We start from the raw sequence: 24,785 nt of genomic DNA, 5'->3' as shown, positions 1-24,785 counted from the left end.
TACTTTATTTGAGCTTTGTTGTTAAAAGTTGTATTTAATGTGCTGGCTGATGTAACACAACAATTTCCCAACTTTTGGGATAAAATATTTCTTATATGAATAATACATAAAGCCTTACAGTCTAATAAGCAAATTTCTATTTAAAAAGGTCATGTCTGCTAGAATACCATTATAAATAACCCTATATGTTCTTGTGTGAGCTATAGAAATGAACCAACTAACAGTACTGCCATGTTTGTGTTTTCACAGACAGCTGTGGTCAAAACTTTCCACACACTCATCGTGGGAATGAATGTCACGGTAATGTTAGGATTTTTATTATGCACTTTAATTTTTTTTTTTTTTTTTTTTTGGGGGGGGGGGGGGGCTTTTTGGTGGTGGGGGGGGGGGGGGGGTTCCTAGATTTAAATGAACTCTATCGAATGTGCCAAGAAAAGTGATTAAATATACATCTAGAATTATGCCACAATTATGCCACAAGCTTGTTAATGGCTCCAAAAGCCTCTGGTTAAGGTACAACTTGCTAAGGGACATTTAACCAAATATTAGTGGGGATACGTATTTATTTGAGAGTGCATGTTTACTTTTTAAACATGTGTGGATTAGAGAAAATCCAAAATAAACTCCAACTTGTCCATGAAATTCTCAATTTTAAAGTAATTAAAGACATCTGCTGTACAATCAAACCAAAGACATTGCCAAACACTACAAATGTACCATGGTAAGACTGCGTCATGGCAACAACTAGCACCAAATTCCTACATGGATGCAGCAGGTCAGTATGGCCTTTTTTTAAAAACACAATGCTGACCTCGCAGAAGTACAGCCTCTTCAACATGCTCCAGCTCCCAACTGAATACACCACATCTCAACTACTGTCAAAGCTCAAACCACAGTTATTTCCCAGCAATGTGCAGTAACTGTCAGCTTCCATTCCTATTTGTGCTACCGCTCTGCACGAAACCTGATGCAAAACCTTACCAAAAAGCCTGAACAGGAAGCAAGACTAGAATAACTTATTAAAAGTTTAGCAACACATTCAAATTAATATAGGAAAGCGAAAGAGACGCAGTTCTGGCCTAGGCTTGAGCCAGGTTTCCAGTGTTGCACAGCAGGAAAGGAGGCCCTGCGCCTATTGAGTGCCTGACCTCAGAGGACAGCCAAGCACTCAGCTCCAACAGCCCACAGTTACAGCTGTGCTTTCTGCACAAAACTATTTGTCACACCAAATCTTAAATCCTTCAAGCACGTAAGCTGGAAAGTGTTTACATTCCTGTCAATATGTACATAGGGGTAATTTTACTTTGTGCTTTATGATGAGGAGAATATATGGCAGCCTGTTTTTTGTGCAGTTGTTACAAAATGATTTGAAATCGTTGTAAATGCTGTCATGTCTGTGAAGCACCTGCTGGGTTTTTGTTGGCTCAAAATGGTCATTTTGAGGGGATTACTACACATACAAGGATGACTGGTCCTCATATAGCTGAGGCAAGGAGTCTGTGTTACCTGACTTCAGAGGAGTCTGCACATTTGATTTAAAAAAAAAAGTGTATTTTAAGCTTTAGTACATTAAACAGCACTTAAAAATGCTTATTTGCAGAAAAAACCTTACATCAGAAAAACAAAGGAGGCTAAGGAAAGTCAGATTACATTAATTTCATGACACACAGTTGCTATTTTTGACAACTGTACCTTCACCCTTTGATACCAAGAACTTTCCATTACCATCTAACAGAGTTTACAGTATAACCCAAGTAAACTAAAAGTGTGTCACAGAAGCCACAAGCAAGGTAGACATTAACAGTACAGCTGTTGTGGTGGCAGCTGCTGGATAAGACTTTGTCATCTTTGCTCAAGAAATGTCCCAGCGAAGCCAAAGTTCGAAGTTCCTCTTCGGTCACATCTTGGGAGGCCCACTATAAACAAGCTGATAACACTGGGTGGGCAAGTTCCTTTGCATTTCACACTGTCATGTCCCCCATGTGAGATGACAGCACATTGTTTGTGTACACTTTTTCCTCCGGCTTCATAAATTCCCAGGGAAAGCCTTCAGTTACAGCTTCCTCTCCATTGTTGCACTGTTTCACCAGCACCCATCCCATTCCTACAATGTGGGCAAAGACCCAAAAAACATAATCTCACGGTTTAAAGCTGGTGCACTAGTCCGGATTGAAATAAATCTCTTCTTTTTGTTTTTAATCACAGATATTAAAAGTATGCAGGGGAACTAATTTCTCAACCCAGTGACAAACTGTCACTTCGAGTGACAGTTTGACTCCAAACCCAACATAGTGCAGCTTTATCCCCAGCAGCAGCGAGTTGTGTGAAGCATGGCAGCTTCGTGGCACATTAGAAACACCTGAAGAGTGTACCTAGATGCCTAGACTTGTGTCGAACAGCTAGAAACAGCTACCAGGCAAAACCTAGAGGCTACAACAGAAACCTGACATTAGCATAAAACAACACATGTCACCACGCCTATAGTTAAACACAAAATTAGTTAATAGTAACAAACACCTGGCTGTTAAAAGGTCACACACCTGCGTGACACCAACAGCTTCACTGGGAGCCCAACTGCCAGGAAAACAAACGTTCAAAGCGGTCTCTTATTGGCACAAGGAACCCCACGGCATTTCATTTCACGTACTTACCAGATAATCCATGTACTATCGCTGACCAGTCACAGCAGCACGAACTGGCTCTGTAGCAATTCCGTTTTTTGTTTTCTGTTTTCTTCAGTGAGTCGAAAATGTTACGGATTTTCACCGTACGTCGCTTCGTATCCCCCGCCTTTCGACAGTCAAAGCAAAATAAAAACCAGCCCTTTTCGGAGGGTTTACAGGCAGAATGTAGCCGCCTTCTTCGCCACTGAACCAACTTTCAGTGCAGCAGAGTCTCCGGTTGTTTCAGAAGACGAGGGTCGCCGGGTTGGTGAGTGTATTTCTCAACAAACAGCTCCTTCTTCCACCAGCAGACTTCCAGTTTTTATCACACAATATCAGTTGAGTGTTTGGTTGAGGAAACTGTTACGAAGCCTTCCACGCTACGTCACGCACGTCGTTTTGCGCACGCATCGCGGTCACATGACCAAACACATGGGTTGTCTATTTTCACTGTGAGGCTGAATGTCGCTAAATTTGCCTTTTTGTTTCTTTATTATTATTTACTTTTAAGTAGATTTCAGAGATGATTTCTGTTTATGTTTTCACTCCGAATCATATGATTTAATAGTAAACACTCCCCTGACACTGAAGATGAATAGATTTTCTCACATAATCTGCGTTACAGCCACACGCCAAAGTAAGGATTATGGAATATACAGAGAGATATAGATTATTAAATCATTATGTAACATTAAACATTTGGCTCACATGTCCTTTTCAAAGGAAGCGGACAGTTCTGGCAGCATCGAGCATGGAATATTAATGTCATGTCAACTGGAAAAAAAAACATCCTGTACTTATTTACATTCCACCAGATTACTGGTGTTCACGCAGATCTAACACATCTTTCAGCTTCAGCTGCAGTTTTCTACAATGTTATCGAGCTTTCGAGCAGACTAAAACAAACTCTGGCATAATATAGCACACTATGCATAATGAACGAGAAGAGATCACATGATAAGCATACATGAGAGTGAAAGACTGGTTCCTAAACGTGGCTATTAATCCGAAGAAGAACAAGAAAGAATGCATATGCAGGTGCATAACAGCTTTCACGCAAAGGGTGACAAAAAAAAAACAAACTTTGATCAAGAAGCCTCAGAGTATTGCTAGCTACTACTATGGCACCCTATGCAAATATGGTTTCATCTCATCACCTTCCCCAAAAAGACTGCAAAGAAAACTATCCGTGGGCAAAACTTCAAATTAGCGGGATAAAAGTAGTAAGAACTAGATAGTTCTTACTACTTTTATCCCGCTAATTTGAAGCTCTAATGAAGCTCTAATCGTGTTTTGCTCTAGATTAGAGCAAAGCACGATTAGAGCTCACGCAATGCAGTTATGTTATATCAATGTAAAAAGTCTGCTTATGTGATGGAAGCTGAATACTGAAGTTATTTATATCTCTGGAGACCACATCCTTCTTCAATATTTAATGTGATGTGCTATTAAGGAAACCTCCCTGAAGTCAGTAAAGTAAGGTGAAATGGATGTCCCGTGGACAAGTCTGTAAATTGTGGAAAAGTGGTAAGAAGAGTCCAAAGGATAACATTGCTTTTGAACTCATCTACAGAGAATTTCAAACGTGTAAACGTATAGGCTACGTGTCTAGTAATGTTCTTTTTTTCTGGAATTTGGCTCACTCAAATGTCAGTGGAGAGACCCCTGGTGGCCTGTAGGTATATAGTGGTTGAGATAACACAGCACCAGAAGTAAAGCCCACCAGGACTTTCAAGGACACCTATCCATATCCACATCCAGGAGAGAAACCCAGAATCACAAACAGACTTACTCTACTACCTGAGCTCAGAGTGATCAAAAATCTAAATGTGGAACAAGCACTGCTTGTGAAAGACAATATGGGACAAGTCCGAGTTTTGAATTCTCATTTTAAAATAAAAAGACAACAAACTTTGCAGGTTATCAGATTTTCATACCTTTTGTGAGGCTTATGTGTCAATATTAGGGATATTTAGCCACTTATGACCAGTGTTGGGACTAACGCGTTATTAAATAACGCGTTACAGTAACTACGTTATTATTGTGGTAACGAGCACGGTAACTAGTTATTATGCCAAAATCAGGAACGCGTTAGTCGTTACTGGGATTTAGATAGGGTCGTTACTTCGTGTGGTGGCTGTCGCAGAGCTTCCACAGATTCAGTAACATTAGCAAGTGGTGGAGGCCAGCAGGTGGATGAAGGAAAGGGGATGCAGAAGGAAAAGAGACCCGAGGCGGCCGCCGGTCCAAGTGTGAACTGAACTTCAGGTAAGAAGTTATGACCTGCAGTCTCTCTGGGTCAGATATGAACCAAGTTTAGTTTATTTTCGTTATTCTGACTTTTTCCGTACTGCGTGCTAGCTAGCATGACGGAGTTTCTATACAGCTGGGTGGTGCTATGAAGTTAATGATGTTTAACTTTATTTTGTTCATAAGTTATTAGAGTTGCCAACCGTCCCGTCTGGTATTCAGAGAAAATATTACGCGTTTCTTATTGAGGTGAAAAGGAACAGTTTGTCCCGTAATTCAGCTACAATGAAAAAGGCACAAAGCTGGAGTTATTCTGTGTTTACGCTGCACAGCTGCCTCTTCTTCTATCATTCTCTCCCCCTCCTTCTCCCGTTTTTACTTCAATCATGAAAACTGATCAATGATCAGCTGATCGGCTCTCTTGTTTATTTATCGCTCACTTTGCGCAGAAAGAGGAAACCAGCGGATGTCGAGCTAAACAACAGCAGCACGTTTAAGCTTGATCAGCTGTTGTTAGAATTTATTTAATATTAATTTCTAGTATCAGCTGATGTTTGCTGGAGCCACAGCTGTAAAGCTGCTGGTCATGATATGGTTTGGTTATCTGGTGAGAGGGAAACATGAAGATGAAACCAGGAGATGTCCTTACTGAATCATCAGAGCTGAACAGGTGATGGAGAAACAGGTTTACCCTTTAGGTGACATGGATGAGTTGAAGTTATGAACTGTTTCTGAGAGACAAATAACACCAGGATCCTTTTCTAAGTAGCTGACAGCTGGTAACTGTGCAGGGGCGGGTCTAGCAAAGTGTGGCCAGGGGGGCATGTAGGGCACTAACAGGGAAAGGGGGGCACAAAGAAATACTTTTCTTTCTTATTCTCATTTAAAATGTCTCGCTTTTAAAAAATAATTATCTGAATCTTACAACAAACGATTGATAGATTGATACATATATACCATCAAAACAGTGAACATCACTGTCACAGCAGTGTTTGTTTTCATTCAAAGGCTTTATGATTTTTGCTATAATGGCGGCCAGTCTCTAGTCAAAATGCCCGGGACGATTTTTTTGTCCCAGTCCAGCTCTGTAAGCAGCTCATCTGCAGTCTGGTGTTACCTACATCTTCCTGTTCAGAAGGCAGAATTTCCGAGTTCTGAGTACAATCAAAAGCATCACGACTGCAGTTTTTGTGTTGGATGTAAAAGGCGCACATGACGCTGTGACGTAGGCTAGAATCATGGCGGTGGTCAACGGTCCAGGCGTGGGATTTCTCTCGTGGAAATATGCACATTATCTTTTCCTTTCTATTGGTAGGTGGCACAGTGCACTTGTGGCAAGTGAGCAAGCTAGAAGACTGGCAAAGTTATGGAAGAAACACATTAACAAGAGAATTCTGAGTAAAACCAAAGTTACTTTCCCTAGTAACTAGTTACTTTGAAAGTAACGAGTAACTTGAAGTAACTGAGTTACTTTTGAGAGAAGTAACTAGTAAAGTAACTAAGTTACTATTTTAAAGTAACTTACCCAACACTGCTTATGACAGACGCGTACTGTCACTTAACACCATATTTTCGTATCCATCCATCTCTTTTCTCAAAATTTTGAAAACGTTCTAGAAAAAGAGAAGAAAACTCTGTGCCAGATGAACCAAACGCTGATTCGTTTCATCTGGATGTTGTGTTTTCAGTGAAAAGCTGAAAAAGTAAATGCTGGCATTTTATTTTCTTTCTGGTAAATGCCATTATATTCATCAGCATCTGCAAAGCTTGTGGATTGGGTGACTGTTTTGATGGATATAACATCAGATATGCTATCCTTCACTTGAATGTAATTTAAAAAGGCTGTCCCTGCTTTCTTCACACGCGTTGGGTAGAAGTCAGACTTCAGAAAAGTGTCCTGCAGAGTCAGTCCAAATATGAGACGAGTCAAAATGTGGGACAGGAGAACAAGGGATAAAAATGCTGTGTAGTCCCACATAAACCCGCACGTATGATTAACTTACCGTACTTTGAACTAAAAAAAAAGTCATTTGTTTTATTATAAGGCCATTCACTAAAATAGTATTATTTTCATTTCATGTTGAGTGAATTGAGTTGTGACACAGATGCACACTTTAAAAAACATCCCCTTATCTTTGCTACTTATTATTAAGAACCCCCCGATGTTTAATCGTTTTCATTTATATTATTTGTACCAATAGCACTTTGGGTAATGTAAAGAATTCACACACTTTCACTGAGAGACAAAACAAAAATGTGCCACATGGGGGCAGTGTCTACCAGGCAAAGTGAATTTATGGACCTCTTTCCCAAGGAAATGCTTACCTGCTATATGTAACACCATTTAAACAAAGCTTTTCAGCTTTTATTCAATTTTGAATCGATAAACAGTACTTGGGATGGAAAGTGGAGCGACCGCATGTAACAATTTTCTGATACTAGGAATATAAGTTCGATAATCGCGTTATTAATCATCAGAATAATGGAATCCCGTCTCTCCCACACTTTATTGTCTGTGTCCTTTATAGGTGGCTATGTTGAGGCATGCAAGGTTATCAGTGGAGAAAATAGAGGAAATTTTACCATTTATGTCTCGGTTAAATTATCCAAAGACTTATTGTATTTTTTGTAGTTTATTAACTTATAAGTTGGACATTAAACTGACTTAAAATACACAGAAGTAATTTCCCCATTGAGCCTTTAACTGAAAGTATGAGTGTTTAGAATGCGAACAAAGTCAGGATGATATCAGTATTTTGCTGGCATTACTTTTGACTGAGAAACCACCGAAATCCGAGCCTGACTCCTGATATCCGAACATCATTTGCGGTCTTATCTCAGACTAGCGGGTCTTGTTGTGTGCAAATATTTGCCATTTCCTTTGATAAGACTGTAAAATTTTAAGCATTGGAAAATTCAATGACTCCTTGGTTTGTTCTCGATTATAGCTACGATTAAGGACAGTGAAGTTAATTCCTTAATATTTTGAGAAATAAGTAAAACTTATAGTTTTGCTGGGAACACTTTGTATTTATAATCACTGACAATAAGATACAGCTTAAGCTTAAGCTGTATGCCATAAAAACATGCAGAACTAAGACTCCTGCTGTATTTTCATATACAGAAATGGATCAAAGTACTCATGAAATGTAAATTGATGCAGGAGAATGACCCCTTTCTTCTTCTTGCCCTTGCGCTGCACTGTTAATTATTAACTAGAGTCAACATCATCAACAGTCAGGCCTCTTTAAAAAAAATCATTAATAATTATGTATAATCTTAATTTGAAGTAATTATGCAGTGAAGCTCTGGGATTTGATGCCTATAATAGTCATTACTTTTCTGGAATTTGTAGACTGCATTTAGAGCGTTATAACCGTATGGAACGCCTCTTATTCACTAACACAATATGTAAAACTCCTGACTGTGACCTCAGCGAATACTTTAAGCCTTAAATCATGTGCTGAGGCTTCATCTTATCAGCTGTTATGTCTCTGCCGTTGCTCCCCGCAGGCGCAACGGTTTGTTTCCGATTGGAATCAATCAGTCATCGAGTCTAGAGAAACTCGCAGCGCTCACGGCAGGTTGATTTGTGTCGTCTGGGCGGATCGCGGCGTGCTGTTGCTCCACCCTCGATTATTCAGCCTGGTTGACGTGCGGTTGCTGCGCAGCTTGTGAAGACAGAAGCGTACGAGAGGGATCGGAGGGTGACTGCTGGAGCTCAGATTAGTGTTGTTGTAGAGAGGAAAGAAAAAAAACCACTAATCCAGGTTTGCACGCTGCAGGATTACAAACACCCCAGTGCTTTTTTCCCCCAACACGGAGGACCGCGCTGAGAGGATCTGCTTGAAGACGCTGTTGTAGAAGTTTGTGCTCGGAGTTTTGAGAGTAGTTACTGTTGGACTGACCGAGCTAGCCCGGCTGCCCGCTGTGCCTTCCTCTGTCCCGGCCAGCCAGCCGTAAGTGAGCCCGCTGTCCTGCTCTCCTTCCAGCTGTGGTGAATCATGGCGCTCAGAGCCAGAGCGCTGTACGACTTCAACTCTGAAAACCCCGGAGAGGTGTCGGTGAAGGAGAATGAGATCCTGACTGTGTACAGCGAAAAGGACATCGAGGGCTGGTTCGAAGGGGTGAACAGCAAAGGGGAAAGGGGACTGTTCCCCGCTTCGTACGTGGAGATCCTGCGGAACGATGCCGCCTGCACCACTGTCAACAACAACAGCTGCAACACATCTGGGGACGCTAACCCGGACTTTAGATACGCCAACATCCCATCCGGAGGTTTTGACGGCTCTTATAAACCTAAAGTTGAGAACTTTTCTAAACCGTCTCCTCCTGGTTTCCCCGCTTTCTCACAGCCGCTACAGCAGCAGCAGCACGGCTACCAGCAGCCCAGCCAAGGCAGCGATGATGACTGGGATGATGACTGGGATGACAGCTCTACTGTGGCAGATGAGCCAGGTACTGTAGGGGGACGGTACCATGACTATGAAGGCAATGGACCGTCCACTTACAGAGTGACAACATCATCAGTGCCACGAGGTAATGCTCAGCAAGCCAAGAGCTCTGCTACAGTGAGCAGGAACCTGAACAGGTTTTCGACCTTTGTGAAGTCAGGGGGAGAGGCGTTTGTGCTCGGAGAGGCGTCCGGCTTTGTGAAGGATGGGGATAAAATCTGCGTGGTGATGGGTAATTATGGTCCAGAGTGGCAAGAGAACCCTTACCCATTCAACTGTGCGATTGATGACCCCACTAAACAGACCAAGTTCAAGGGCATGAAAAGCTACATTTCCTATAAACTGACACCCACCCACACACAGAACCCGGTGAACAGGAGGTATAAGCACTTTGACTGGCTGTATGCTCGGCTAGTGGAGAAGTTTCCCGTAATCTCGGTGCCACACATTCCAGAGAAGCAGGCCACGGGGCGGTTTGAAGAGGATTTTATCTCCAAGAGGAGGAAAGGCCTCATATGGTGGATGAACCACATGACCAGTCATCCTGTCCTGGCCAGGTGTGATGTTTTCCAGCACTTCCTCACGTGCAACAGCGCAGACGAGAAGGCTTGGAAGCAGGGGAAGAGGAAGGCAGAGAAGGACGAGATGGTCGGAGCCAACTTTTTCCTCACCATCAGCCCCCCGCCGGTTCCGTTAGACTTCCAGGAGGTGGAGAGCAAAATAGATGGATTCAAGACTTTTACTAAAAGAATGGACGACAGCACCTTGCAGCTCAATGCCACCGTCAGTGAGTTTGCCCGAAAGCAGATCAGTGGCTTCAAGAAGGAGTATCAAAAAGTAGGGATGTCATTTAAGGTCCTCAGTCAAGCCTTCGAAATCGACCAGCAGATGTATTCTGCAGGACTCAACCAGGCGATCTCCTTCACTGGGGACACATTTGAAACCATCGGAGAATATTTCGCCGAGCAGCCCAACAAGGATCTCGACCCAATCATGGATTTGTTAGCTCTTTACCAAGGACATCTGGCAAACTACCCAGACATCATCCATGTTCAGAAAGGTAACCACAGTCATACACATTTACTAGATTTGTGCCCTCTGAGGAGCCTCAGCTATTTTGCTTTACGTCTTTGGATCCTTGAGACGTCAGTGGGGAATTTATGATGATTACAAATGAATTTTACGCAGTAAGCATAAAGACCAAACTGAACTACAAAGGCAGAAAATTATCAAATACACACAATTCAAATTCAGAAGAATGTGCTTAAAATGTTTCATAATCCCAGTGACCCACATATACACTTAAAGTAAAGCAATATGGCAGCTGTGGGATCATTAAGACTTCAGTTTCAACCACAAGTTTTTCTGAGGTTTCAAAGTAGAGAAATAAGCATCTTTTCTTGCTGTGACAAGATAAACAGGGTCATTTTGTCTGAGGCATATTTGCTGTTGTTAAACTGCAGTCAGGTTACTACACAGGCTATTGCACTTTGCAAAACAAATAGCCGTTGTTTGCATTTGGAAATTGGCTTACATGCTGCTGCCTCTGTTTGTCCCACCTGTTGATTGGGTGGAACCCTTCGGCCTATGTTTGAGTTTCCATTGCTGGTGAAGCATCACGTGTTAGTGGACGGAGAGAATGTCCTTCCACGGTGAAGCCTCGTCAGTCTTTGCACAGATTAAGTAAATTGTTAGACTAATCTAGGCCATCCTCCTACAGTACCCTGGCCCAGCAATTGTTCATTGTGTGGCAAAATGTCACTCATGAGAGGATACACTGTTATACAAAAGAAACTGTGGAACTGCTCTCACAATCGCTGCCATATATGCGGTACAGTTAATGCAAGAGAAAAACAAAAAGCAAACCACACCTTTGGTCTGTAGGTCATACCTGACAGACTGCTTTCCGCCTTTGTAGATACAAACTGAAAGTCCCACCTCAAACAGTGCAATGTGGGACATGACAGAGGACACGGGCTAGTGTGCTCTCACAGGCTAATCCTTCTCATTTTTCTCCACAATCCCACTAAAAACATCTTACTTGTGCTTCATTGATAAGACATACAATTTTACAAAAGATGCTAAAAATGGCATTTTGCCAGTGCCACTGCCTGTGCCCCCAAACCACTGGGCCCTTTCACTCCACAGTCGATGACAGAGAGTGAGGAAACAGGACAGACTTTGTAGTGGCTGCAGTGGGTTACAAACATCCCAGTCACTTCAAATCAAGATCACCACGTAGGCCACATACAGCTCCAAATAAGGCGACAGCCATTCACACAGTCTGGTGTGATAAGCCCAGCCCAATTCCACAGATAAGATATTTGGAAGACCTTGCTGCAGGCACAATGTTGAGAAAAGATCAAGGAGTAGTACAAACACACAGCGGTAGACGAAAAATAAAGCTGAAGGAAAACCCGGATATGCAGGAGATTAAAGGAAGAGCATATTGAATCTAAAATTGCTTTGATCTCATCTTGTTCCTTTATTCTGAGTCCAGTTCAGCCAGTTTTTTTTTGGGTTTTTCTTCCACATGAGCTTTCATTTCCTTGTAATCATTCTTTAAGCCAATAATCAATTTCAAACAAAATTACAAGTCTGTTCCAGTTTATCATACCTGTTAGAGGCTGTAAACATTTATAATCCTACATAGAAGAACAGTTGACGTGCTTACTGTACAGCCAGTATTTCCAAACGTGTGCTTGTTTATGACACCTGAATTGAAGCCTGTCACTCAGACTGCCTGAGGAGCATTAAATGCAAATATCTACTGCAAAAGTATTCACGCAGGTATCATTATATTCAGCCTCCAGTGTATATTTATGTCTACTCACTTTAGTATCTTTTATAATTTTCCATCACATGGCAACTGCTACTGCTGCAGCAAAGCACTAAAATTAAAAAATTAAAAATCTATCTATCTATACACACACATATATGTGTGTCTGTCTATATATATATATATATATGTATGGTATAAAAACTGGGGGCTTAGGTTTCACTGTCATATCACTGTTTGAAGACACAGCTGTGGGGCTGGGAACATAAAGGTACACCAGCCACATACATACTCATTAGTAATACTCTTTAATAATTTTTCAATTTTTCATTTCTATCTATTGCTCTGTTTACAACCATCGTCACCACATGTAGAGGAAGTGTGCTTCTTCTTTCCCGTTAGCCTCTCTCCACACCTGAAAAGAGGACTGACCACATCCTTTGTTGTCTGAAGCCAAACTGCACGTTTCTGGAGAAGTGGTGCACAAGTGAAATTGGCTGGGATTGAAAGACAAAAAGTTAAAAGAGGATCTATATCATGTTCATTTCCTGTTTGCATTTTTCTGTGTAGACTCCACTAGAGTAGCTTCACATGTTCAAAATAATTCTTTTGTCCAGCCCCTTCTCTTCGTCCTCTGTCTGAAGCAACGCATTTGATCTCCTTTCTACTTCCTTTAAAGCCCGCTCTCTTCTGATTGGCTGGATTTTGTAAACAGAAGGTTAAAACACCTCTGTGCTTGCAGACGTTTTATGCCTGGTATATCCGTATTAAGCAGAATTTATGGTTCAGCATGTTCAGTCTGTTGGCAGTGTGGGGATGGCCTGTCTACCTGCAGAGAGCTCTGCTGTCAGATGGAGGCAGTATACAAAGTATATGGTGCAAACAGTCTGCAGTGTTATTGGTCCATCAGCCAGCCATGGAGAAAGGCAAAGTTATAGCATATAAGAGGCTGAAGTGAACTCTGAAATAGAGTGTCTAGAACACGGTGAAGCCTGAGCTTATGCCACACAGGGATTATTTGAACATACGCTAACCCCATTATTTGAAATTTTAGACATATTTATGAGCATCCACATGATAACAGCTTAGGGAAATAATGACATGTAAACTTTAAATCGCACACAGAGAGACAAATCACAGTGTCTTGACTCCCTTTTTGGAAGCTTATCTCCAGAGGTAGTCTTGCACTGATATGATGGTTTCTATCTCGAAATGAAGCATACCAAAGCAGCTGCTTGTCAGACTTTATCAATACCTGCATTCCATTTTTAGCCTCCTGTTCCTGTCTCACTGTGGCCAGAGACTCCAGACAGGTTTGGATGCAAGTGACTTGTGAAATGTGAGCTTTCCCACAGAGGGACATTGACCACCACCCTATTGATCTCCACCTCCGCAGGGACCAGATTAGCTGTTAGAGTGCAGCCTGGCAGCTATAATGCTAGCTCACACTATTGACATCATATATGGCTTTGCTTTCCAAAGTTGTTTAGCTTTACTGTAATCTAATATTGACACCCTAAGTATTGTGTTGTTTCTAATAACTTGAACCTCTTGAGAGAAGAAAATGTTTATTGTCAGAAAGTTTATTGTTAGAAAGTTTATTGTTTAGGGTCTTACCATGCAGGATTAGCAGTGAGTACAATTTGTGTTGATTATCAAAGAATCTGCAGCTGTTTTTTTAAGCAAAGACAGAACAATTCAAATGTTTTTGATCAGTTTAAATAACATCAAAATAGAGGAAACATGAATATTAATATTAACAAAGAAAAAAACCCAACTTTTGACTGCATATGTTTCAGTCTAAATTTGGTTCAGCTGCCACCAGTATGTAGAAGTGAAAGCACATCTTTTTTTTTTTCTTGTGTGCTGACCTTCTGCATTAGCCAAATTTAAACAGAAGACGCTTCTGCTGCTGAAAGTTTCTGTTCAGATAAAGCTTGGTGTGAAAAAAAGCGATCTTGTAATTGGTGCTTCTTTAAGGAAAACACAAAAGAGCACAACTTTATGCTCTGAGCTGTGTAGTCACAGTGATATAGTCAGTAATAAGTCAGTAAAAATTCTCAGTCACAAAGTTTTGATCATGTTTATGAAGGAGGAGTAGTACTATAGATAACACATCGTTGTATTTCGATGTAAAGAGGAAGTTTACTGGTGTATGCTATCTATCTATATTAAATCCCACAGACTGTTTGCAGAGCACAAATTCAGTAAGGGAGAACCTAGAAGTCAAGCTGAACCCTTAATACATTTTCTTTTGCCTCCTTATCCTTATTCACATTTTTTTATTTATGCATTTTATTCCCTCCTTAATTTTACCAGTTCAGCACATCCTTAAGATCAGTATTTTCTCTGCTCTCATCAGTTTTTATCACCACATGGTGTTATAAAACAATGGCAGGCGTGCAAAGGAAAGCATAGATTTACAAGGATGTCAGGCTTTCCTGCTGAGTCAGCCTTTCAGCGTGCACTCCTGTGCAAACTCTGCGGGTCTGTTCTGATATATTGTTAAAGCCTATTTAAATGTCCTCTGATGTGCAAGTGGGTGACAGAGTGATGAGATGGGCATTGCAGCTGGTTGTGCAGGTCACAGGCTCGCTGTAGCTTGGTGTTGTGTAACTGGTGATTATATAAGACCTGAAACGGCTTCCTGCAATGAGCCCAGGAGGGCTGGGTGCCACCTCCATGCGGGGAGGACTTCTACACAAGCGAATATCAGGACTAACCTCGTTCATCACTATCTGTGATGTTGGGTTTGTGCATCTATTTGTATTTATATATCTAGCAAATATAAAATAAGCTTCAGCTCAAATATAATGAGTAGATTTTAAAACTGGAAGGTAAAGAAGCCATAAGGAGAAGGAAGTAATAAGAACTAATGAGAACTAAGACATCACATACAATTTGAATATTAGAGTTTAGAACTAAACCGAGTGTTGAAGAAATAACTAAAGAAAGATCATCCTGCTCACTATTTTTGTTCCAATAAATACACTATATGTACAACCACAAATTGGGGTCAACCAGAGCAGCAGACCGAGCACAAGACAAATGAAGAAGAGTGTGCGTGCAGGGTGGAGTGGGTGGAGACGAGTATTAGGGGTGATGCATGACAGAAGGGTTGCAGCAAGAGGGAAATGGTAGTGAGAGCTACTGTGGTGTATAGTTTGGAGGTGGTAGCACTGATAAACAGGACAGGAGGCCGAGCTGGAGGTGGCCAAGTTTTCATTGGGCGTGATCAGAATAGACAGGATTAGATATGAGTATATCAGAGAGACAGCTCAGGTCGAGTGCTTTGAAGAAAAAGTTAAAGAGGAAAGGTTGAGATTCAACTATAAGAAGCAAATAAGCTTCATAAAAATGTTGATGCGTTGAAAGAAATTCTCAGGTTTTTAATGATTGACTCATTTTACCCGGTGTAACTTATAGCACTTAAATAAGTAGCCAGTGTATGAGTGCTGGCAATAAAAAGACAGATTAAGAGCAATAATAATGAGTCACATGAAGACTGCTCAAGACTCCTTGAGACATGCATGGCTTTCCATTAATCTGATGGCATTTCAGCATGCCAGCCTCATGTCTGATTGAGAACCTGCTGACTTTTCTGTCTGAGTCGTGCAGCAATCACACTAAGACCTGATTTTTATTTCTGCGGGGAAGCTTTGTAAAGCCTACGATGTAACCTAAGGAAGTGGCCCACGTCGCCGCCAGCATTTATGCTTGTGCTGATACATTAAATGCAGATTGCCTAATGGTCATGTCCCAGTGTTTTATATGGGATGCCAGTCAGAGAAGGAAATGAAATTCCAGGTTTTTTCCCCCTCCTACATCCGGCTGCATCCACCCAACCTGACCTGACATTTCTAAGTAGGTGGCAGAGTTTACAGGGTAGGGTTTCAGAGGGGTTTTGCACTGAAGCATAGATCCCCATTAAGTTGGACCTGCTTAACATTTTCATATCATTTTTAACACAGTATTAGCCTGAACTGCATACAGTCACATTTATAGACTTGTTGCATGATTGGGTCAAAGTTTATCAAGCCCAAATTTTCCCAGCGTACCAACGTTATTGTAAGACCTATGAAGTTTGCAATGTTACATCTTCCACACCTGAAAAAAAAGCTTCTCTCTGTGATCAGCAGCTCTGTTTGTGCAACAGGTCTGCAAAACTTACTTGCAGCTGTGAAAATCATGTAGCTTTCCATATTACACTCTACTGACACCATATCTCTGTGATCAAACTCTTGTCTTTTTCAAAGTCTCCATGGTAACAGTTATTCTGTCTTAATCCATTAGTGGGCTTTAAAACAAAGGAAGCCGGAGACCTTTAAGGTGCAGGTAAACACCATGTTTCCGCTATCATGCCGTCCATCAGTCAAATGTTCAGTTTACTTATTTAAAATGTTTCAAAATTGAGATCACGACCTGGAATTTTGACCTATAGATTGCAAACATTTTTTTCAGTGGTGGAAACAAGCATCCATACTTTCAACATCTGTGGTTAACTTGATCTGTTTTTTTTTTTTTTTCTCATACCCTTTCACCTCTCTTTCTGTCATATTCAGTCCGCTGTACATCACACTAATGTCAAAGATCTGGGTTAAACTTCAGCTGAAGGAACTATAGCCAGAAGGCAAACTGAGCAGATTTTGGTGGGGGGAAGGGCAACGCGTTGTCTTTTTTGAGGGAGGATTTTCAGCATTTTTTTTCTCAGTGTGATCAAGTTTGGTCTTTGGTCTTACAACTCGAGTCTAAGAAAAGAAACTTAATGGAAACACAAAAGGTAGTGACTTAGGTCAGTGTGCCCTTTGTGGTGTCACATTTCAGGAAACAAGTAGGCTGCCTCTGAGTTCTTGCTGAGTGCTGGTGACTCAGCTCATATAATGACAAAAAAAATTCCCATGACACAACAACACAGGACGTTTTGCATGCCTTAAGGCCACAAATCACACCTCCAGACTCTGCTCTGAAGCCAGGATTATAATTGGCCATGCTGTTCACGCTATTTCACCGCTCTTGCTACATCTCTTCAGTGTCAACACTCAGTAACTTCCACATATAGTACGTCTTACACTGGTTTCCCACGTTTTAAAGTATGGGGCAAACCAGTGTTTCAGCAAGGACCAGTGAAACACATGTTTAGAGCACATTATTACTTCAAACTATTCAGGGCTAAGTTACTTTGTGAATAATTTTCTTAAGTGTTTGGTCCATCAAATGCCCGAACAAAAATTCCAAACACAGCATCATATTTTGTCCACTCAACAATCCATAGAAAACACAGGGAACGAGCAAGTCTTCACAATCAGAGACCTGAACCACATTCAGGGATTTTTGACAGCATACTTCAGCTGTAAAGCTGATTTCATGCTGTTTAAAAGTCTAACTGAAACATTGGGGCCAAATTCTAAGAACCAGGAATCAAAAAATGATGTACGCACACATAACTTTCATGTCCGCATCCTCACCAGTGGGTCCATGGTCTGTGGCTTTCCTGTTTGCTACCAGCTGTGATATGTGACCATATTTAAGTAGGGAGTTCAGAGAGAACATCATTTCCCACCACTTTCTCGCGCCGTGCAGCTTAACATCAATTTCTCACGACATTCATTCCTTTCAGCTGGTCAGCAGTTTGATAAGTCATCAGCCACGAGCTCCTGTTGTTGTGACTCTGCTTTCCGCTCTCATTGAACCATCTGTCTGGAAAGCCGGAGGCTAATTTCTTATGTTTTGTCTCTTTTGACTGAAGGCTTGTTTTGTGGCACTGAAAAGGTAGTACTTTCTTGTAAAGGAAGTGTCAGTTAAGCATGAAATGCAGAAATGCAGGGCTGTAAACCATCATTTCTGGTGCTCTAATGCCACAAGACCCCACCACAGCGATGATAGAAAGTAGCTCTTTGTGCATGTGCGACAAACTCGAGCAGGCATTTGTGCAACTTTCAGTATGAGTATGATTCTGTGGATTTGTTGCAGTGGGTTTTCGTTAGGAGTTTAGTAAAGGTGCAATCTTAGTTTTTCACGCTTTACACGAATGCACTGCAAACATCCAACAGTTGATGTCAAACAGTTATTAAAATGAGTGCACTCCTAAATAGCCCTGGTAGTTGAGAGAAACTGCCAGAAAAATCCCTTAAATGGTTCGAGGCTTTGAAATGACTTAATAGATATTTTTAGAGTTGTGCTCCTAAATATAGATACAGAGAGCCTGTCTTGCTCATAAGTGTTCCCACTATTTTTGGTCAGTTTGATAAGTTAAAGGTTAAGCTTGACCAAATAAGATAGGTCATGTTTTGTTTTGTTTTTTTAGGGGGGCTTGTGCTAAAAAAAAAAAAAAAAAGAGTTAGAAAAAAAAGAAACTTGTGGTTTTGTTTTGTCTGGTTGTGTCTGCATGGGTTTTTTTTTTTTTTTTTTAACTTGACTGGAAAACTTATATGTGCAGTGTATGCTAACAAAAATCTGGGACTTTCTGGAGTTTTGTGTAAATAAACAATTTGTACAGCGGTTGAACTCTTATTAGTTCAGAATGGTAGGAAAAATGAAGGTTAACACTGAAATTGAATTTCTTTTATTCCATCTATCTTCTCATCCGATTCAGATGGGGTGGACCCTGGATAGGTAACCCTCCTGTCACAGGGCTAACATAGACCACCGTTATCACCAGTTAACTTAACAGACCTCCGTGCTGTGAAGTTTTAAATACATGCTCTCTCTACATTTTATTTCTAGCAACATATTTGCTCACTGAGCAGCATATTACATCAACTACCAATTATTGTTTTTCCATTGCTGAAGAATAAATAACTGCCCAAATATAGCAACAGAGAGCCAGGCTACAGGTGTGGCCAATATCAGGTAGTGACAACAGCAACTTGGAACTTGGTGGAAAACCCATAGACGCTACCATGACATCACCCAGTGATTCATCCTTTCTATTGTGACTATTAAAAGGGACACTAACTATGGGTAGCAAACAACAGGATTGAAATAAAACGGGCCTACCAGAGAAACTGAATAACCAACTCCTTTGAGTGTTTGTTTTTTTTTTTTTTTAGTGTACACTCTGTAGGCACAGTCACCAAGCACAATCATCCCAACTCCACCTCTGGTCTGCACTTGTATTGTACATGAAGTCATTCATATGGTCCTGTCACGTGCTTTAACTGTGATTTTTCACTGAGGTAACAGTCATAGGGGAACCACTGGACTTCCTTCTTGGGTACTTCTAGGGATCGCGCTGCAGGAGTTCCCAGTCCTGTGGTTAAATGTGCCCAGATGTGGCACACAGTGACTCAAAACAGACACACCCCTAACCTTGAATACATTTATTTAAAAAATATTACCCCAAGTGCTGATGTCACAAAGGTGAACATTTGCTATAAATACTGAAACTACTTCCTTGTTCCAGGCTGTAAATATTCAAAGTGGGATATATAGTGGCCAGAAATTTGCATTTTGCAGTTCTGGTTTCCTCATGTTGAAGTCGGTGGGTTTTGAGGTGATTTAGACACTTTCATATTTTGTTCTACAACACAAGTAGGTCAGTTAATGCTCCACTTGTTAATTTTGTACTGCAGGTTTAGTGGTGTGGGTGCTTTTCGTGGACTAGAAAACAGAAAAATATGTATTAGTTTGATTAGAAAAGAAATTCTAAAATTCCTGCTCTTTTTAATCCCCCATACAGGAGCGCTGACAAAGGTGAAAGAGAGCCAAAAGCACGTGGAGGAGGGAAAAATGGATCGGGCACAGGCAGAAGGAATCAACGAGCGCTGCAACATCATCTCCTTCGCTACGCTGGCTGAGATCCAGCATTTCCATCAGATCCGCGTGCGAGACTTCAAGGCGCAGATGCAGCACTACCTACAGCAGCAGATCACCTTCTTCCAAAAGATCACGGGCAAGCTAGAAGAGGCTCTGCAGAAGTACGACAACGCGTAACGGATCGTTCGTCTCGATCCGTCGGTTTAGACCTCGCTGATTAATGGCCAAGCGCTCCCTTTGGCCAGCCTGCGGCATCTTGGCAAACAACAGCCAGTTCCTCACACACACACAAACACACACATACACACAAACACAGACACACTGCTGATGCTGCTTATCCAGCAGGGAGGGATTTTAAAGGAGATTATGGTCCAGTAACAGCAAAATTTCAACCAAATCCAGGTTTCAGTGTATGTTGGGCCACATTTTCTTGGGCACTGGATGTCCTTGTTTTAGAGACGATGGGTACTTGGGAGTTGGGTTAATTCATTAAAAAAAACACTCAAATTCTTTTAGATTTCTTGAGAATCAATAAAAATGATGGTGCACCAGTTTGGTATGTGGGTGAATTAAATAACCTTGTATTCACTGCTGCCTAAACATCTGGTGCGAGATTTCCTACATTAAGTGTTTTTAGCCTTAAAACTGAGGTTTGAACTGTTGGAGTGGCTGCCGCGTCAGCAGCAGCGGTGCTGTCGTGGCCAACACACTGCCTTCTGGAAACACTCGAGCCCTTCCTGCTACACTTCTTCTTGGACAAACAGGACAAAATGTTTACAGTCTCCTCACTGTCACCACTGTGTCGCTGTGCCTTCTGATCATGTATCTCTGGTTATTTTTGTTAATAGCTACTTCAAAGCTTTATATACTGATTGTGTAGAAATATATTGTATTTGTTATTATAAAGCTACAAATTTTGCAGTCTTTGTTGGGAAATGATATCAGATGATTATTTGAGGACTTGTTTCTTAACACTTGCAGTGTGACGACATCAGGATCAAAGATTACCTGCTCTGATAATGATCATGCTTTACTTACCTACACAGCAAGCTGATTTTAGGGGAGGATGATGATGGACACTTACTGTAACCATGCCGGATGCCGGTGTTGTGCCAAAAAGTGATTGTCTGCCAAAAACTGATTTCCGGTATTTGCCAAAAACTGATTGCTCGTATTTAAACTGCTATAAGTAACTTGTTGGCATATAATATGTGAAACATATGTCAAATGCATCCCTCATGGATGACACAAAGTCATATTGAGCCACAAACAACATTCGTGTAACAAGGTAGAAGCCGCAATCAGTTTTTGGCAGCGACTTTTATAGAACCTTTATTTATGCAGTTAAAAAAAATCTCATTAAGATTAAAAATGTCTTTTGTAAGAGTAAGACAGCAGAAATGGCAGCAAATATTACAATAGTTCTGTAAAAATATTGTAAGTGGGGAAAAAGGACCGGATTGGTTATAATGTGAGTACAATAACACAGAGTTATAAAGATACTTGAAAAAACAGATAATCTTTTAATTCTATATATAACCCCTTTGTAAACGCTGTTCACCGAAGTCTATTTACCAACATACGTAAAGATATTACACATAAAAAATACACGGAAACATTGGAAATCACTTTTTGGCAGGCAATCACTTTTTGGCACAACACCGGTTTTCAACCTTAGTTTTTGGGCGTAGTGTTCATAGTCAGGCTGTAAGGGGGTTCGGGGGTTCCTCACCTGTTTTAATAATGCAGTCCTTTTGATAGCACACTGATGTTTTTAACATTTACGATGCTGGCTGCATCGTAAGGAGATAAATGTAGAAGCAGAGAGGCAAAAATAAATTCCTTCTTCACAGAAATATTGTTTGGTTCTTTGCATTTCTCAAGTACTTGACAAAACTCAATCATTTAATCTTACTTGGTTAAAAGCCAGCAGATAATGGTGTATGTGCTGACAGTTAGCTGCCAGCAGTCCTTCGTCGACAGACAGGTCAGACAAGTGTCATGTATCCGGCTTAGCATTTCACAACAGCAAAATAACAAAGGGAGCGAACTGCACGGCTCTGTACGTTTCCTTGGCCGCGTCCCCGGAGGACCGCTGCTGTGTTTGTTTTATGCTAAGCTCATGCTCAGCTCACAGACAGATCTGCTGACAGCACAGGAGCCTGGGTGGCCATATGGGACATCTGGCCACTTTTAAAAGTGTCTGCAGCCGTGCCAGCAGCTGTGTCACTGTGCTCTACTGTAATTGCTCCCTGCGATAACATGTTCACGATGTAATATTTGTTCATCAATATGTTTAGCAGCCAGCGGGTGGCGACTCCTCTGGTTGCAAAAGGGCACGTGCTTTTATAGAAGTCTGTGGAAAAACAGCCCCCGCTTCCCTTTCTCTGTGTCAATTTTCTGATGAGCTGATGGGTTCAGCTGCTAGTTTCAGGTCACACTTGCAAAAACATGAAGTTTAAATTGCAAATTACGGTCTGTGCAAAGGGAACTACCTGCATGTTTGTTTAGCAACCTCATGTTTTATAGTTAAAATCTGGTGATCAAAATCCACTTTGGGGTTGCGGAAGGAGATCATCCGATGTAAAACTTTAGCAAATGAAACCCCTTGTGACACCGGAGCGGCCAAAAGTAGCTGCCTCATTAGAGTTTGAAAGGGGAATTATCCAGGGTGTGACTGCTGGCTAACAACTTTTCAGTTTCTGGTTTCGAGACCTCAAAATGATGGCGCTGAAAATGCTCAACAAATGCGTCACAATTTGACTTTAGTAACCAGTGGGCGACATCCATCTTTTATACTGTTCATGACATAAATGTCTAACTTCTGTCTACAAAGTCTTGAAACATTCTCTCAAAATCTACAGATATACTGGTGCTGTCAGCGTTAATCTCGTTAAAATGATGTTAACGCCATAACCGCATGAACGCGGCGTGGATATTTCTGCCAATTCAGTTCGATATCCCACCCCATTGCATCCATTCTGTACTGCTTATTCTTATCAGGGTCTTAGCTGGTTGTATCCCAGCTACAAGACATTATATAAAAGTTAGATTTATATTTTAAAAAAATGATGTTGATAGATGAAAAATCAGAGGATCGCTGAAGGTTTCATCCTCACATAGTAGAATATCTTATCCAGATTTACAAGAGTCCTTATCAAGATACTGGTCATACTGAAGTAGGAATTAAAACATGACTTCCTCTTCTGAGGTTTTTGTGGTGATGCTTCAAAACAATTGTTGAGACAATTCACTTCAAAGTGAGGGACAAAATGACATGTGGGAGCACTCGCCTTCTCTTTTCCTGTTTTCTTTAGTTTCTGTTGAAATCGCTTTCCTCTCCAGCACAAACTCAACATGATCCGTTCAGCCTTTGGAAAGCTCATCCTTCAGGCGTTCTGTCAGTCTGCCAATGCCTGAGGAAATGGGTGCTCCTGTTTTTACATTTGTGTTCTGGCTGGCCTGAAGCTTTGGGGTTTCTCAGTGTGTAAAACTCACAAATATTAGGCAAAAGAGGTTCGTTGAGTAAGCTTAAGCACTTCTACTCTTTTTACCTGTGATTGTGAAAAGTACAAACTGGCATGATTTCAAATCCTCCGTACACACACATTTATCATCACACGATTGTATCGTGTATTTGCAAGAGTGTGTCTTTGTCTAATGTCATCGTAAAGTCTGCAAATGTGATCTGAAGAAAAGGGTTGGTGGCGCTGGTGGGCGGTGACGGTGTTTCACTCACCGCAGTCTAGCCACTGCAGGAAACAAACAGCTCTTAACTGACACTTGGATTGCTTGTGAGACAGAACAGTGTCAGCAGCTGGCCACATTCCACAGAGAAAAAACATCAAGTGTGCAAAACCAACAACAAGCAGAGCAGCGCCGGAAATACCGGCCGGGGGGGTTAAGGGGTTACAGCATAGCACGGTGCAAGCGTAAATGCTGGTGAGTAAAAAACACGGAGCAAGAGTCGCTGCATTTCAACACTAATGAAAAACATCATGTGTCCGAAATAAGTTAGCGCTGCTCCTCTGAGACTTGGCTGTCTTCCTTTTGGATTTGCAGTGGATCTCTGGAATTCTCAGAATGTAACCCCAAATATATTCGGCACCCTTTCCAGCTGCTCTCACACAAGGAAAAAAGAAATACTTAGATAGCATGCTTTCACCTTTTTCATCAGCGAACAGCTGTTTTCACCTTTTTAAATTTATTTTTACTAAAAAAAACCATATTACTCTGTCAGATTTTTAGTAATGCTGACAGGAGGAAGAGTATCAGTTAATTAAAAGGCATTTCTCCTGCATATGAGCCGGCACCGGCGCTGCATTTAACCACATTAATGTCATTAAAACTGAATCAGTGTCTCGAGGTCCTTGCTTGTGTAAATGATATCTTTCAATATTCAGGTCAGATTCTACTGATTCAATTGGGACAAAAAACACTGAAACACAACCCTCTTCAATGAATCCTCCATAACTGGAACTTACCCTAAAAACCTGTGCAACGTTTCACATCTGCTACTCTTAACTCGTACGAACTGAATGGATCACTTCCTTCTTGAGAGCTCTTGCACTCATATGACATAATTTCACCCTGAGTGCCATTGTGAGTTTGACCCTGGCTTCCTCTTATTACTCCAGCTCATTAAAGGCTTCCAAAAGTTACATTATAATACCAGGAAATGCCCTAAGGCAAACCGCAATGATTTCATCCCTTATATTTCCTCTTGTGATATTACAGAATTCAAAGAGGAAGAACAAAACCAAACACAGGATTTCTGTTTAAGGAAATGGCTTGTTTCAAATGGCAGTACAATATTTTGAAGCTAAGGTGCGACTTTGAAATAACAGAACATGTTGTTCCTGCTTGCCTGTTGAAACTGCTTTT

General features: G+C 41.2%; 1 protein-coding gene across 1 annotated transcript; it reads left to right on the top strand.

Annotated features, from left to right (window-relative positions):
* Window positions 1–4,874: 4,874 nt before the first annotated feature.
* snx18a (sorting nexin 18a) lies at window positions 4,875–21,757 on the top strand. The gene is made up of 3 exons (XM_082554787.1): window positions 4,875–4,931; window positions 8,427–10,427; window positions 19,825–21,757. Exons 2-3 carry the CDS (start codon window positions 8,918–8,920, stop codon window positions 20,076–20,078), a joined length of 1,764 nt encoding a protein of 587 aa, XP_082410913.1. The 5' UTR covers window positions 4,875–4,931; window positions 8,427–8,917; the 3' UTR covers window positions 20,079–21,757.
* Window positions 21,758–24,785: the final 3,028 nt, after the last annotated feature.

Source organism: Aulonocara stuartgranti (assembly GCF_965226115.1).
Source record: "Aulonocara stuartgranti genome assembly, chromosome: 12".
Taxonomy (NCBI): domain Eukaryota; kingdom Metazoa; phylum Chordata; class Actinopteri; order Cichliformes; family Cichlidae; genus Aulonocara; species Aulonocara stuartgranti.
The sequence above is the reverse complement of the archived record's forward strand: the minus strand, read 5'-3'. Positions and strand labels throughout refer to the sequence as shown.

What these genes read in the sequence shown, in the direction of transcription:
- snx18a (XM_082554787.1), top strand. Translation starts at nt 8,918, where the DNA reads ATGGCGCTCAGAGCCAGAGCGCTGTACGACTTCAACTCTGAAAACCCC. An exon ending in CATCATCCATGTTCAGAAAG is followed by an intron (nt 10,428 to 19,824) that starts GTAACCACAGTC and finishes TCCCCCATACAG; the next exon opens with GAGCGCTGACAAAGGTGAAA.